Source organism: Brachycentrus maculatus, unplaced genomic scaffold (genome assembly GCF_059751285.1).
Source record: "Brachycentrus maculatus isolate JH-2025_06_01 unplaced genomic scaffold, ASM5975128v1 h1tg000293l, whole genome shotgun sequence".
Taxonomy (NCBI): Eukaryota; Metazoa; Arthropoda; class Insecta; order Trichoptera; family Brachycentridae; genus Brachycentrus; species Brachycentrus maculatus.
Window position 1 is genome coordinate 1836191 of NW_028281044.1, and position 16850 is coordinate 1853040.

A 16850-nucleotide genomic window follows, 5' to 3' on the forward strand; every position below is an offset into this window, starting at 1 on the left:
AGGACAACGTACAGCAGTGCATTCACTTCTCAGCAGTTAGGCTACAGAAAAAAATTTGGCAACCTGCCATGCTATGATTTAACCATTGTTTTACTGTCAAGGTTACAAGAAAATTTGTTTTACTCACTTCCAAGTGCTTTACTACTTCAAGTAGATAGTAGAGATGGTAAAAAAAACATGAAGTTATATTTCAACACAATATGGACGGGAAAGGTATTTCTACCCGTTCGGTCGATTGATGCTTAAGGACTGGAAGGGTATTTTTACCTTCTGCGCCGGCCTCTTTTCAAAGGCAGAAAAGAAGGAATTACATATTTAATATTTTTATATGAATATTATGTACCAATCTCTGTTAATATTTATTATTATTTTATTATTATTATATGAATATTATGTACCAATCTCTGTTAAGGTCTTAACTATATGTACATAATTATCAAATCCATCACCAGCAGTCGCGGGCGTAAAACGCGTTAAAACAGTTGTATTATTTTAATAACAATTTTAAATCAGTTGTGACATTTCCAACACCCGACTCAATTATGACATCACTTATTTATTATTTCAAACATCATTAATTTTTTATTACAATAACAGGTATGTAACCAAGTAACAAACCATTTAGATAATAAATTATCGTTTAATAATTGAAGATGACATATTTAATATAACATGTAATTACTCCCACTTACAATTACACAAACACCTAATAAATAAAAAAAAAAGCAAATGAGATATTCAGTATTGGTGAATAGGGTAATATCAGTGGTTTCCAACCTTTTTACACTTCTTCTAAACCTTATCCGTACCCAATGGTGTGTAGGGCACTGTATCATATTGAGGCAGTGTGCTGTTGATTGTAACATACATAAAGGCAAGGCACTCCTGCGCTTGAGGGACCAGTCCAGAGTAATATTAAACAAATATTATGGTGGAGACTGACCTCCACATTTCGTTGTAACATTGCTCGCGGCGAGCATCCGAAACTATGGATGGAGCGCTCGGCTCGCAGTACTGACTGCCTGAATGCTCGCATTTAACGTGTTACGTTACGGTAAAATCACTAATATATGTTTTCACCCCCCCCCCTGGGAAACTTTTTACACATCACTCACTCCTTTCAAGAACGTCATAAATCAAAAAACTTGATTTTTCAGGAGAACGTTTTTTAAGTTTAAAAATATAATATGTACAATGTATTAAAATTAAATATCGAGCCACTTATTGAATTTTTTACTATGCAACAGATCTTTTAAGATAAAACCTGAAGGTTTTTTCTCCATTTGAAAAATATTTAGTACATTAAAAAAAATAATTAAACAATACCTTTTCTTCAAAATGCAAAAACAAAACTTTCTGCCCTGTAGCGGGTAAATATTAAGTTGAAAATATGCCTCTTTTGCTGGGATATAGTACATTTTCTGGACATTCCGAAAACATGCACAACTGAAAATTGTCAATTTTTGATTTATGACGTTCTTGAAAGGAGTGAGTGACATGTTGAAATATGAGAAATATTTCATGGGCCATTCTAAATAATAACATTTATCATTGGTTTTCAACTGTCTGTTTGCAGATAATTATAACGGTATTTTATACTTCTAGTTTCACCAATTGAGATAGTTATGATTTATGAGGCGAATGTGGTTAGTAATAAACAGAGGAATTCGGCATGATCGAGTATTTCAAATACTCGGATGTGGCCAGGTTTGAATAATCTGCGGGTATGTATGAGGTATGTATGTCCGCCTCCGTAGTGTAATGGTCAGCACGCTCGGCTACCGTTCTGGAGGTCCCGGGTTCGATTCCCAAGGGGGGTAAGAATAAATATAAGTGATTTTTTCACTGTAATATTTATTCAATATTACCATGGACTGGTACCTGAAGCGGAGGGCTGATCACCTTTCCTTCATAAATAAAACGATCATGATAACACTGCGTTTATAAGACACAGTGCCCTATGCACCATTGGGGTGCGGATAAGGGTTTTATTATTTATTTATTATTATGTATGAGGAGATGCGTGAATGAGGAAGAGGCGAAGAATGTTTGCAAAGTCATAGTGATGTGGCATTCTATCTTTGCCTATTCCTGCGGAGAAGCGGCGAGATGGTTATTTAGCTAATTATAATTGAAAAAAAAATGGGATGATGAGGAATTTGAATTTCATTATAAATTTGGAAATATGTGTACTATTTTCCTTCACATTGTTTATTATTCCGTTTGATTTTTATACGAATTTCAGCGATTCTAACTTAATGTTCTAGTTATATAAATGAAAGTATTAGGGTTTTACACAAAAAATAGATTTATAGAATAATTTTAGATTGAAGGGAAAACAAAAGAAGTTAAATAATAATAAATAAAAACAAAAACAAAAGCTGGCCCACTTTACATTATCACATTATTTCGGATCGATGTAAATACAAATTAAATTAAATGAAATGTATTTAGTCCCACAACAATAAAAATCGTCGTGCGCAAAGTAAAAGCTGCAGGAAACCAACAGAACCAGCGAGTCAAGTCACGTCAGTGCTAATTTCGAATGGTTAATGTAGCTACGTTCATTCGTAAATATAAAAAATGAAACAAATATATACGAAAGTCGTTAACTAGAAAGAGAAGGAATATAAAAGAATGTCAAGTTCAAAAAATATTCAACCAGTGCCTTCTAGGTTTGCAATTCGGTATTGCGTCCGTAACCAACATAATAGTAAACAACGCGCCCTTAGGTCTAGTTTAGATGAGTCGGTACTGCATATTTCTCACAATACTCAGTTAATTTCTGACATGCGTAAAAATATTTGTAACATATTTAAATCTGTAATACACATATTTGTTTTAAAAAATAGCACCTTGAATGAAAAAATATCCCTTACTGAATAGAAGAGTAGGTATAATGAAACAACTGCATAGCCCTTTCCACTTTTATTTAACTGACCGTGACTAAGTTTCGTCGTTTCTGACATTATAACACTTGTCGGTAATGATGAAACCCGGTCACTAGTCATAAAAGTAAATCTGAGAAAAGCTTTATACTGGTTGTTTTATCATATAAAATGTAGTTCCACCAATAAATGTCAGTACAAAACTTAATGTAATATAAACAAGTCTTAAAAATAAATGTTCAATAATTAAATTATAACTGCGGCTTAGGCGATACTTATGAATATCAGCATCTATCACTTTAATAATATAAGTCAAAAATTGAAGTCCATTTTTTCAAGGTCAAGTTTTAACCATGTTTCCAGGATTCGTTTTTTATTGCTGATAAAACCGCTATGTTTGATTAAATCGAATCAGAAAGGAATAAAGTCTGAACTTCTCCTACTTGGATAATGGGTTTACCTATATCAGTTGATACAACTTAACCAAATCAATTACGAATCACAATTTTTTTTATAGAAGTCAAAAATTTGATCAAAATTGGGTCATTTTATCGTTTTGGAACATAGCTGAGATAAGCAGAGGTGCCAATACACAAAAATAAAGCCAGACGAGAACTATGCCTTTGTCTATGGAATTACACGAACTGAACTTGTAAAAGAATAGGCCATCGTACATGAAACAAATGTATAGTATCTCGCAGAAAATTACCTGGGAGCCGTCGTAATAATTAAGTTTTGAGAAATAAACTAAATTAATTAGTGCGCTTGGATTTTTGGTCCTTTTTCAGAGGATCAATCGCCAACTACACCGCCGGAAACGATAGCAGTCTCGATTCTGCGATAGGAAAGATTACACTGATTGGAGACGTAAGGTAAACATCGATTTCAATATTTCGCTATAAAAATAGGTGGGCAATCCATCTAGGGCTCCGCTTGGTAAAAACGCCTAATGGGGCACTCATTGCACACGATCGAGTATTTTTAGCTCGGACAGATCTCTCTCTTCACCGCCGAGTCGCGACATTTTTGCCACATATCCTTCGATGCTAATGGTTCCGTAACGAATAAGGTGACAAATATGGTAATATAGCTAAAGATCTGTCAGCGCGGATTCCGCGGGTCCTGTCGTCCGTGGTCCTCCTGTTTTATAAATAAATTCGTTTTCCCAACAAGGCGTACCGATAAAACTCTTTTTGTTATACTGTTAAAATGTCAAAATTCGCACTTGTCAAAGTTGAGTCATTGCCTTTTATCCGTTACATGGAAAATATTTTTTGACGCATACTTTAATAATTTCCCAATTTGCTCACTTCCAGCATGCTGTTTATACAAGATAACTACCATTTTTAGTAAAATATAGTTTGTTCCGTAGAAATATAAATAATAAATTCCTCTCGAAATAAATGGTCACTTTTGTCAAATGTATCTTTGTTTCCTCCAATAACACTCGCTATCTTGTATTGACGACTGGCTCTAAAAAACATTAAATCAAATATATTTTTAATATTTACGCAAAATTGCACAAGTTCAATTGACATTTGTGTAATTTTTACCAAAGATGTCGGGTGTATGTGTGGTGAATTCTATGTTTACTTTCACTAACGTTGCGCATTTGTTGTTTTTGTGTGCGAAATATTGCAACAAAATTCCGATACATCGCCCAAAGTTGATTTTTAATATGATTAAGGTAAAAAAATATTTGTCTCTTATATTTGAATCGGTTTATTGATTTGCACAAAACCTCATATTATTATTATTGCATCGGAATATCATATTTTTTGAAATCCATTTTTGTTGTTGATAAGAAGTAAATTTCTTCTGAATTGCAAATTAACATTTCAAATTAATTACAACATTTTGAGTGTGTCCAAATACTTGTTTACAAAATCTGGATTATCTCCAATTACAGGAGTTATTTTCATATTATTTTTTGACATCTCATCAAAGATGAAGAAGAATATGGAAGTCTGGGCATTTACGGGGCTTACGACCGTCATAGGCTGGTTTAAGTGATCACTTTACACACGTGTAACATTCACCAATTCTACCCGTTATTGACAACCACACTACTCAAATTCTTGGAAGTTCTATATATATGAACCAATTTAGAAACCTTGTTCATGAATTACTAGAACTTCACTAGAGACATCCATTGGTGAGATGTAAAGAAGCTTTTTATTAAGCAGAAACTCTTATATTAGTATGTGAGATCCGAATCCTGGATTATAATCACACACATGAGAAACGCCAGAAAATACCATTTTCATTTTTATTATTAAGCTTATAATTTGACCAGATAATATAAGAGTTTCTGCTTAATAAAAAGCTTCTTTACATCTCACCAATGGATGTCTCTAGTGAAGTTCTAGTGATTCATGAACAAGGTTTCTAAATTGGTTCATATATATAGAACTTCCAAGAATTTGAGTAGTGTGGTTGTCAATAATGGGTAGAATTGGTGAATGTTACACGTGTGTAAAGTGATCACTTAAACCAGCCTATGACGGTCGTAAGCCCCGTAAATGCCCAGACTTCCATATTCTTCTTCATCTTTGATGAGATGTCAAAAAATAATATCAAATTAATTACACGCTTGTTATGAAATATTAATAAAAAAATGATGTTTGATATTTTTTCTAAATTACTCCATTGTTCATTATCGACGGCTATATTAAACACACATTTATTTACTTTTAGTAAAAAGATAAATATTTGTGTTTTTATTATTTACGCAAATACTTAAATTTCATACTATTTCTGTGAGCCTAAGCGGCTCATTATTAGAAATAGGTATCAAATTGTGGTAGAGTGGGTTCGAACCGGGAAACTCTGACTCAAGAGTCCGTAACACTAACCACGGGACCATAACCCGACACTTTGTATTGTTTTAGCGGATACATTTCCACCTTTTACTAATTCTTATGGGAACATATTTAATAAATTTAATATTAACCGCATGTTTTAAAATTTCCCTGTCTACTTTTCTTCTAACCCTTAATCTGCATCCGATGATGCATAGGGTACAGCATCGCATTATCTTGATTGTTAATTACACGAAGGCAACGTGTACATGCTTGAATTACCAGTCTGGGGTGATATTCAATTAATTTATTGAATGAATCATTGTATACAGGACATATTGCATGTGTTTTATACACTATAATAATTTTTAAAAAACCCTTATATGCACCCGATGGCGCATAGGGCACCGCATCATATAAATGCGGTGCTATCTTAATCGTTAACATATGAGGAAAGGTGATCACCCCTCCGCTTCAGGTACCAGTCCAGGGTAATTTTGAATAAATATTACAGTGAAATATCACTTATTTATTTGACCCCCCCAGGGAATCGAACTCGGGACCTCCAGTACGGTAGCCGAGCGTGCTGACCATTACACTACGGAGGCGGACAAGTAAACACAATTGGTTATATTATTGTCTGTATAAAGTTGTAATATATAAATAAATATATATATATATAAAATGTAATAAATAAAAACAAGAAAAAAAACACCAGAATTTTTGGGTTGCCTTCTTCATGAGCCCTCTGTCCTCCACTGCTGGATATAGGCTTCTTTCTCTTTTTTCCATTTCCTCCGGTCGGTTGCTGCTTGCAGCCAGTTTCTACCCCCCACAGCAACTATGTCGTCGGACCATCTCTTTTGAGGTCTTCCGACACATCTTTTGTTCTCCGAAGGTCTCCATCGTAAAAATTTTGGGGTCCATCTTGTGGGGTCCTGTCTTGCAATATATCCTGCCCATTGCCAATTGAGTTTTGCCACGCAATCCATGATATCCTCTATTTTGGTTATTTTCCTGGTATAGTAATTTTTTATTTGATCATAATTTTATAGTAAACGCCAGAAGATGCAACATTATGACGAATTGAGTTATATATTTTTTCATGTAATATTTAAGCTTCGTTTTAACGCAATGCGATATTTATAACACATTATTTTACATAATGTTTTGTCTCATCACTCAAAAGTGATTTTGATTGAATGTCCAGGATTAAAATGCCATTTTTTAAAGTTTCATCATCATTCATTTGATGGAATAGGATATTTTTTTATTTATTTATATTTATTTATTTATTTCATAGATACATACATTTTTATTACTATATGTATTACGGCTCTTTAGGCATGGCCTGTGTTGAGCCGAAATACATCTTAATACAATTTTTTTATTTTATTATTATTTTATTAAATCGTCTTCGCATTGCTTTTTAGTTTGCAGCAACTACAATTTCTCGACAACACTTTGTTTGACATGCACAGCTGTCGCAAGTGTTCTGTAATGAATGTACACAAACAATGATAGATTGTACATATACCGATGTCCGAGCGCTATACGAAGCAAATATTATTGATTTTTTTACCTTTCAAACTCATCTGTTAGAATTATTCTCAGAAGAAATTAATATAATATTTTAAATGGCGCCGACAGTCGTAGTAAATTTCTTCCCGAATGAAATTATAAATTAAAACCCTTGGTTTTTACCTTCTTCTTTAAACTCTCATCCGCACCTAATGGTGCATAGGGCACTTCATCATATAAACCCTTGAGCCCTTGAGGTAGTATTTTACAAAAATGGCGCTATATAAGTTACCCAAATTTTTATTATTAACCGCAGTGTTTTCTTAATCGCTAACACACGAAGGAAAGGCGATCAGCCCTCCGCTTCAGGTACCAGTCCAGGGTAATATTGATTAAATATTAGAGTGAAAAATCACTTATATTTATTTGACCGCACCCTGGGAATCGAACCCGAGACCTCGAGTACGGTAGCCGGCATGCTGACCAATACACTACGGAGGCTTTTTTTCACCACTTGAGTATTTTATTGTTACGGTTAGTTTCCATCTGGTTTGTATATAAACTCAGTTTATATTCAAACCCGTAGATGGAAGCATCTGCAGCTTCCGAAACTAGTTGTTAAAATATAATACACAAGTGGTAAAAAATAAGTGTTATACCACATAAAAAAATACTACTTCGTGACTACCGGTCTCTAGATGTGGCTAGCCCAAATTGATACGGCTGCTTATGGTAATTTATCGGGTATATATTGTGTAGAAGTGTTTATACGGATGAGCGAGTATTTATGATTTATCATTGATATTGTGTAATGGAGATTAAAATATTCCCACATGTGTTTTGATAGTGAACGATCAATATTAATGAAATGCCGAAGATTGAAAAGATGAGCTTGATACGTGTATAAGGAATGAACCGATGGTGAAAGTATGCTAGAATTTTGGTATTACAGTGACTTGGTATTACAGTGAATCCTCTATCTATCGTTTTTAAAGAGACCTATTTTTTTTGTTGGCGTATGTAAACATATTTTAGACACTGTTAACAGATTTCTATATTTATTTATTTTTCATTCGTAGTTAAATTCTATTGAAATAATCTATGAATGCGGGATTAAGAAGTCAATACACAAGGAGATAAAATCGAGTAAAGATACCGTCCCACCCCCATCTGCAAAACCTTTGATAGGTTGAAATTCTAAGAAGAATTCAAGTTTTAGATGTAAATAAATGTATTTATTTAAAAATAATTCAAAGCTGAACAGAACCAAAAAAATATCAAAGTTTATTGCATTGTAAATAATCTGTGATCGACATTTGTTTTTTTTTTACTGTTTTATTTCCGTAAGTCAACAGTATATTTTCAGCTTTGCCAATAATATTATTTCGGCATCAGTTATTAAATGTGCGTAGCAGAAAGTTTTCAATCTTTCAAAAAGTGTGCACGCTTCTGAAAATGAAGGTACAGGCTGCGGGTCCTCTTCATCAATATCGATCTCTTCTGCTGTATCCGTCAACCTTGCGTCACACAAGATTTCAACAGTTTCTATCCTAAGCCTCGGAATATAGTCGTCCAATGTAAAAAAAAAGAGAAAAATGTAAAAAACACACCTAACGACATCTTCCGTCTTGCATATTTCCCTTATCTTGGTGTTCCTTATTCTGTCTCGTAGACTCTTACCAGATATGTTCCTTAGAGTCTTCATTTCTGACACTCTTGGCGCGTTTTTTGTGACTACGGTGTCTGCTCTGCTTTCGATCCCATATTTCATGATGGGTCGTCGTACACAAGTTTTGTACGATATTATATTCAAAATAAAATAAAATTTAACAGCGGTAACAGCCTGAAAGCGGCAAATGAATTTAAACAATGCTTGTTAAGCGAGTTGTTGTAAATGTGAGACTGTTACTCATGCATACAGGATCTTACCTCACAAAGGAAGGTTAAGGCTAAGAATGAGTGAATAGAGTACTCAAATTATTTGTAGCGAATATGATACCATTCCTATACCAATTTTGATGTATCGAAAAGAGCTGTCAAAAGATGAATCATGACCTCTTGAATGGATGTGTAATAAAGCAATGTACAACTGATTCATAAGTTTAGAAATATGGATGTTTTGAATGAATGGTTACATGGAATTATGATGCAGATTTTTGGGATCCACGAGCTAAAGCTGACAGAGATACGACATAGTTTCTTCTTCTTTTTGTAGAACCTAGGGATCTGTTTGTGCCTCCGCATGTCGCTCTTGGGATGTTGACTCGCAGCTGTCTTTCCATCTTTTCGGAGTTCTGCCTGGGGGTCTGCGTCCTTCAGGGTTGCCTTGGAAGGCGATACGTGGAAGTCTGTCTTCTGACATTCCGTTTATATGTTCCTTCCAGTATCGCCTTCGTTGTCGTCCCCACCTCACGATATCCTCCGTCTTACACATGCTCCGGATGTCGGTATTTCTTACTCGGTCTCGCAATGTGTTTCCGGTTATGGATCGGAGAGTCTTCATCTCGGAGGTTCGAAGTCGAGATTTTGTTCTGGAAGTATCCAAGTATCCTGCTCTTGCCTCAATTCCATAAGTGGCTATTGGTCAAACAGATGTTTGGTATATTTTCATTTTACTTTCTATTCTATTCATAGTCAGATTATCAAATTCATAAAAATGGATGTGTGGAGTCAATGTGATTGGGGTTTATGTACGAAGATATAGATTGGTCTATATGTAAAGATAAAGCAATGACATTCTCTCTTCTCTACATATCGTTGCAGAAAATCTGTGCATTATTTAGCGTACATAGTAAGTTTCTTATCGAAACCATAGAATATTAACACATTGTTGTCGGGCGGTTTTTTCATCAACCCCGATCCTAATTATACTTGGACAGTCTGCCGCCCGATCCTCAGTGAACTAATCACAAGAAACCGCAAACCCAATTCCGATCTGAACAATGTTTTTTGGCATCTCACACTCTCTACCAAAAGTTGGCAAATATAACACTCACAAGCGTCTCCCGTTCTATACCAACAGTATGTAAAAGACACTTTTAAGCGTTTCTCGCAAACAATAGTTAAATCTAGACGAAGAAAACTCTATTTTTTACTATAAAACATATTAACTACATGTTCTTGTAAAATGTATTTTTAATCATATTTTTATTACAGTTTAATGTACGACAATGTTGAATTGAAACTCTGATATGATTAGTCGTAAGACGCATGTAATTATAGCTTTTTATCAGTTTATAAGAATTATTTTTTTTAACCTGCTTTGTTTGTAAATATAACTTTATAATGATTAATGGAATACGAAAGCGACATAGATGAGCGATAAAATGCTCGGATTACCAATTCTTTGTCTATGCCATCTAATCGGGATTCTTTTGCTTAATGCTGGTAGGACTGGTTCAGATCATTAGGTTTGTCACCGGTGTATTTTCCAGGTTTTTTGGGAGAACATAAAACGTCAATTCATCTCATCATCAGCTCACACAATTTCTCAATCCTGTTCGGATTTTCGGAAAATTTCAAGGATACTATAATATATTAAAGATAGTGTCACCAGCGTTTCGATAGTTTTACGTGTGACACCAACCCGATGTCGCCCAATAGTTATTGCGGTACATCAACGTGGTGTCATGGATGGTATAGTGTAAACGGCCACAATCCCATGTTGTACCCATAGGAAAGCAAAGCTTTGACTTCTTCTCAAGTCATTTCCCTCATTGCTGAGGATCGTGACCCGTGATCGTGACTCGGTATGATTGATAATCCTGAAATTATCCGGAACATTGTTCTGTATGTTCCCGATAGTTACCTAAGACAGCGTCGGCATACATTGTTTCACATTCCTATACACAGGATCAACCTGCCGATGGTTATGCCTGTAGGAAGAGCTACCGCTATGTTGAACAATATCTCATTGGATATTGATCTGTTCCATGCGTCTGAAGATGTTTTCTGAAGCGGGATTCTTCTACATCTTTAGCATTAGTTCTTGCATATATTTTATTTTAATGTATACGATTTCAATTTTTTATACTTTGTAATGTATATATTAATTGAAATAAATAAATTGAATTGAATTGAATTGAATTAACCCTCTACTGGCTTTCTCTGGAACCTCGGACAACACTCTCCCATTGTTTCCTGCATTGAGCAGCCTTTAGAGTTCCCGCAACGGATAGGCCTGTGATCTCTTTCACCTGGTCGGTCCATCAGGTTGGAGATCTACCTCTAGCTCTCCAACCTAGGCCAAAGGTTATGACAAGCCTCTCCAGGTTGTCTGATGGTCTACAAGCAGTGTGACCAAAGAACTGGAGAACAAAGAGTCGAAAGACGATCCGTGATCCTCATCCGCTCCAATTGACGATTGTTTTGCCCAAGAATAAACAATCTATCTCGTACAATAATATCACAGCTAAGCACCCTTGAGGTAGTATTTTACAAAAATGGTGCTACATATTTTATCCAAAATTATTATTATTCAATAGTGTATTGGAACATCGATTGATTGGATATTTTCGTTTAGTTGAATTGATAGAAAAATATATTAAACACTCTTCTGTTTACATTTATGCGTAGTTTTTTATCAGAATTTCGAGAGATATGATGTGAGTGTGCCTATTCATGTTTGTTTCTTAATATTCTTATCATTGCATTTGATGTACTTCCATATTTATTGATAATTATTAATCATTGGGAGTCTGTCAGCTACTACTACCATCACTCCGTAGGCAGAGAGGATAGAACGCCACACTCTTCTGTCCTGACATACACTCCTCGCCTCCTTCACATCCATACATCTAGTCATACATGCCCTCCGATTACGCAGACTTTTGACACCGCCAGATTTTAGGTTCTGATTGATCTGATCGTGCCAAGTCTTTTTCGGTCGTCCACGTTCTGTTTTCCCTCTCACATTCGCCACATATATTTTCTTAGTCATTCTCTCGCTATCCATTCGCTCCACATGTCCATACCACCGCAAAGAGCTCTTCCTAATCTTTTCAATTATTCCTCGTTCAGCCTTACATTCCTTTCTTATATCGTCATTTTTAATTCTGTCACACAATGATTTTCCACACATTCGTCTGAGGGAGCGCATTTCAACAGCGTTCACTCTGCTTTCATCCTTCCTTTGCCAGTTCCATGTTTCGCTTCCATACATTAGTGTCGGTACTAGCACGCCGTTGTGAACCGCTAGCTTGGCTTCCATGGACATATTCTTATTCCCAATCACTCAATGTCAATGCTACCAATTTCACGGCTGTTTAAAATTCACAAAGTATCTAAGTTTCAAACCGTTTTAGTATTTTAATTTTTTTATTCTAAGAAATAATTCAATTACGTCAAATGTTACCTGGGTTTAAAGAATGTTACGTTGCCATTTAACGTATGTAGGGCCTTAATCTTTTCATTTATTTTTATCAGTCTACAACAATCAATATTGATTTCACTTATGAATATAACATGGGACATAACCAATAGTGGCTATATGAAGCCGGTGTATGATGATGATATATCTTCACATAGAAACGGGAAGTAAAACTGACCCCTGATAACTATGAATGCCACAATTCAGAAGTGTGCTCTCATTTGGTTGAGATAATGCTTTTATTTACGTGTTTTTATGATATATGAATATATAAACGGACATTCTCCAGGTATATCAATCAACTCTGTGTCAATATACATAATTTTGTTTTGTTTTTAATCTATACTTACTGATAGTGATACGACGCGTGAACTATTGTTTTATGCTGCCCAATATTGTGTTAGATGGTCCAATGTCTTATTGAATATTTTTGTTGTTATTTTGATCAGTTTCTTATCATTTTTATTTTAAAAATACTGTGAATCACTGTTATGGTAGCTTTGCATGTAGCAAATCACCATGGTCTAGACAAATTAGACAGTTCCACCGAAAATATTTAAATTTTTTATTATTTTGATATTTATTAGTTACTTTAGAAAATTTCTTTGCCTATTATGTACAAAGATTTATAGCATATTTAGTTAATATGTCCTAAAAATAATATATGATGCAGTGCCCTATGCACCATTGGGGTGTGGATCAGGGTTAAAAAAATGATAATTGATGTGTATAGTTCATAATAAATGAATAAGGTTGATCCCTAAAAACATGACAATATATACAATACAATAGACACAATGGATTGAATATCTTATATCAATCAAGATTGGTCATATAGCTCATTTATTTGTCTTGTCATATTTTCTAAATTAGACACCACTAAGACACTGAGAAATATTGGTACAAAATTTAATTTGAGCAAATATATATCTACATATTTAGTGGAATCAATTTATTTGTAAATGAAACGCTAGATATGGAAAACCTTTGTGTACCTAAGATCAGTTTTAAAAGTAATTGAAAATTCTCTTAAACATTTGATGAAAACATAAAAAAAGGAAAATATCATTATTTTAATACCTTGTAATAGAATATATTTCATTATCTGAAATAAAAAATAAATCCAACCATTTTTCCAAATAAAATCTCATTAATAAAAAACATCAAAGGGGTTAAATTAAAAACAAATAAGAAACAGTCATAATTAAAATGCGCCCAGTTTAATAGTGTTTTTAATTTGTGGGTCATTGCCAATTACGTTCTTATCACTCTAATTATTATCTACCATTGGAATCTCTCAAATAATAGTGTCAATACATGTGTGTTTATGTAATTAACTTTTTTTAATTTTAAATATGTCAACTGTTAGTATACTCTTGTTATGCTAACAGTTGTGATGGAAGGTCTAGGTTGAGAAAAGTGAAGAATAATTATAATATAGTTATATATGTAGTATACTATTTAAATTCTTTTTCTTCTTCCCGGCTCCATCCCAACATATCGTTTTTGTAAACTTCTACTCTTCTTCTTCTTTCCACGTTCGCTCCCTAGGTGGAGCTTATGGCCAACACGAGATGTTTCCAAGTCACTCTGTCACGCGCCATCTCCTTGGCTTCCTCCCAAGTCAGTCCGGCGTCTCGAAGCTCCGCTGAGTATATTCGGTGAATAGTCGTCAGCGGCCTCCGGGGCGCCGGAATCCTCAGGGTTGGAAGAAGAGACACGAGGGGTTGATGCACTCAGGTTGCATTCTAAGGACGTGTCCTAACCATGTCCACCTTCTCCTCTTCAGGACTTCCAGTATGAGGGGCTGTTGAATTCTTCTCCTCACATCGTCATTCCTGACCAAGTCATACCACTTTATACCCAGTATTCGCCTCAGGCACCTATTTTCAAAACTTGCTTTGAGCTTTGGTGAGGTGCCACGACTCACCCGTACAGCAACATTGTTAGGATGCAGTCGTTAAAGAGACAACACTTGGTTTTTATGGAGTAAAGCAGTGAGTCCCAGACATTGCGCATTTTATTGAATGGCTCCTGCCATTCCGAGCCGTACTTTGTAAACTGTTGGGTTCTATTCTCCTCGTCCTCAGGTGTATATCATAGGTGGCATTATAAAAACATGTTTACTATTTACTTTATTCTTACTAGGTACTTTTCAAACTTATTTGCATGTTTAGCCTCGTAATGCCGTTTAATATTATACTTTTTCAAGATAGAAATGGAATCATTGCATATCAGGCATGTTGGCTTTGTTTTAAATTCAAAGAAAAAGAATAGTCCATTTGTCTTAAAAACTTCTCAGTTCTTCTGTTACTCTTTCTTTCTTTAGTCCGACGTCTATACTACTTTATGGGACGCCATTATGGGTCTTGAAATTGTTGGGATAGTGAAATACTCCCATATATGGAATATGATACAAACTACGCACGATGGAATGTTTTTTTGGTGGTTTTGTGTACACTAAAGGAAAAATGTGTGATTTGCTCCGCGGGCCGCAAGTAGACACCCGGCGGGCCGCATGCGGCCCTCGGGCCGCGCGTTGGCAACCCTTGGTGTATATAATAAGCTTACTTAATAATACTGCTTCTAATGGTTATCAATGTTTCCGGAATCTCTTGCTTTGATTTGAATTTTTTGTGTGTTTAATTTGAAGGTGTTGGATCCGCCCTTTGGTGCCACATCTCGCCTTCTCAGCCGGAGGTATCTTCCTTCAGGAGCGCACTGCGACTTCCCACAGCAGGCTGTTGTGTGTTATGTCAGTGATGAATCAAAGTGGAGATGAACAGGTGATTTTTTGCATTTAACCCTTTCCGGTCCCCCAAAATTAAAAAAAAAATCTAGGTTATTTTAAAATTTTTTATTTGTATACATTTATTGAAAACACAATTTATACATATTTAGAACTTTTTTTTTTTGAAGAGACACCAAGCCACCTTGTGTGTCTTGTCGGTGAGTTCTTTTTTAATAATTTTTTTATTGTTTTTAACTATTTTAACCTAATATAGACACAAAAAAAGAGAAAAATATTAAGAATATAAACATTTTACAACTTTCATAAAATTAACTCTTGATCATTTACCCATTCCTTTATTTTGCCTTTGTTCCATATTTTATTTTGACCTCTAACATCCGTCGGCAACAAATTAAAAATGTTCGGAACGATATATATTGCAGTGTTCGACTCCCATATTTATTGTTAATTCTAAGGACTGTCAAACCTTCATTGTGTGTAAATCGTGTATCATGGTTGTGTACTAAAAGATTTCGATATTTTTGTCCAGTTTAGGTAGACCTAAACCAATTTAGGTTTTTTTAAGATTTTTTTTTCCAATTGGAAATTCCAACTGGAAAAAAATCTTTTGTCCTCTGCTCCACATACTGTTGTAAAGGTGGAGACTGACCGGAGCATTTCGTTGTAACATAACGTCGTAACATCGCTCACGGCGAGCATCACCGAGTATCCGAAACTATGGATGGAGCGCTCAGCTCGCTGTACTGACTGCCTGAATGCTCGCATCGTAACGTGTTACGTTACGACGAAATGCTCCGGTCAGTCTCCACCTTAATAGATACTAGTGACAAAAATGTAAGCTTGGAATTTAAATAAATAATACTAATGAAGAAGAAAAATGTCGAATAACATCCGACATGGGACCTAAGAGGAAAAAATCGAATGAGATTCGACATTGAACCAGTAAGGGTTGACAAACACAGCGGGACCTCTTCTCAATTACAATGCCGAAAATTTACTCTTTTCGGACTACTGGAGCGTTTGGATTACAGTACAGAGAATCTGTAGGGTATTATTTTCAAACAAAACAAATATGTATTGTGAAATTTTAAATGTGTTTATTTAACTTTTTTAAAGAAATCAAATATTTTAATTGGTCGAGATTTATTTATCGATATTTTGGTCTGCCTCCGTGGTGTAATGGTTAGCGTGTTTGGCTACCGCTCTCTAGGTCCCGTGTTCGATTCCCAGGGGGGGTGTGATAATAAATATAAAGTGATTTTTTCACTTCAATATTACCCTGGACTGGTACCTGAAGCGGAGGGCTGATCACCTTTCCTTCATGTGTTACCGATCAAGATAACACTGTGTTTATCTTGATCGTTAACATGCAGTGCCCTATGCACCATTGGGGTGCAGATAGGGGTTTAAAGAACTGATGAACTGGTATACTTTGCCAAAAGCGCAGCCCGGCAATATGCCGGCGATGACGCTAGTGTATTTTGGCGGTCGAGCTGGGCGATTTGTTGCAGCGTGTGCGT

The 16850-nt window shown here is 35.2% G+C and overlaps 1 protein-coding gene across 1 annotated transcript in view; it reads left to right on the top strand.

Moving 5' to 3' along the window:
• The first annotated feature begins 3513 nt into the window (after positions 1-3513).
• The window catches only part of LOC148305029 (uncharacterized), a 31128-nt gene continuing 17791 nt past the window's right edge, over positions 3514-16850 (top strand). Inside the window, exons 1-2 of the mRNA XM_088267350.1 lie at positions 3514-3760; positions 15232-15364. Of these exons, the coding sequence (XP_088123476.1) occupies positions 15332-15364 (33 nt within the window). The 5' untranslated portion in view covers positions 3514-3760; positions 15232-15331. The remainder of the gene's footprint in view (positions 3761-15231; positions 15365-16850) is intronic.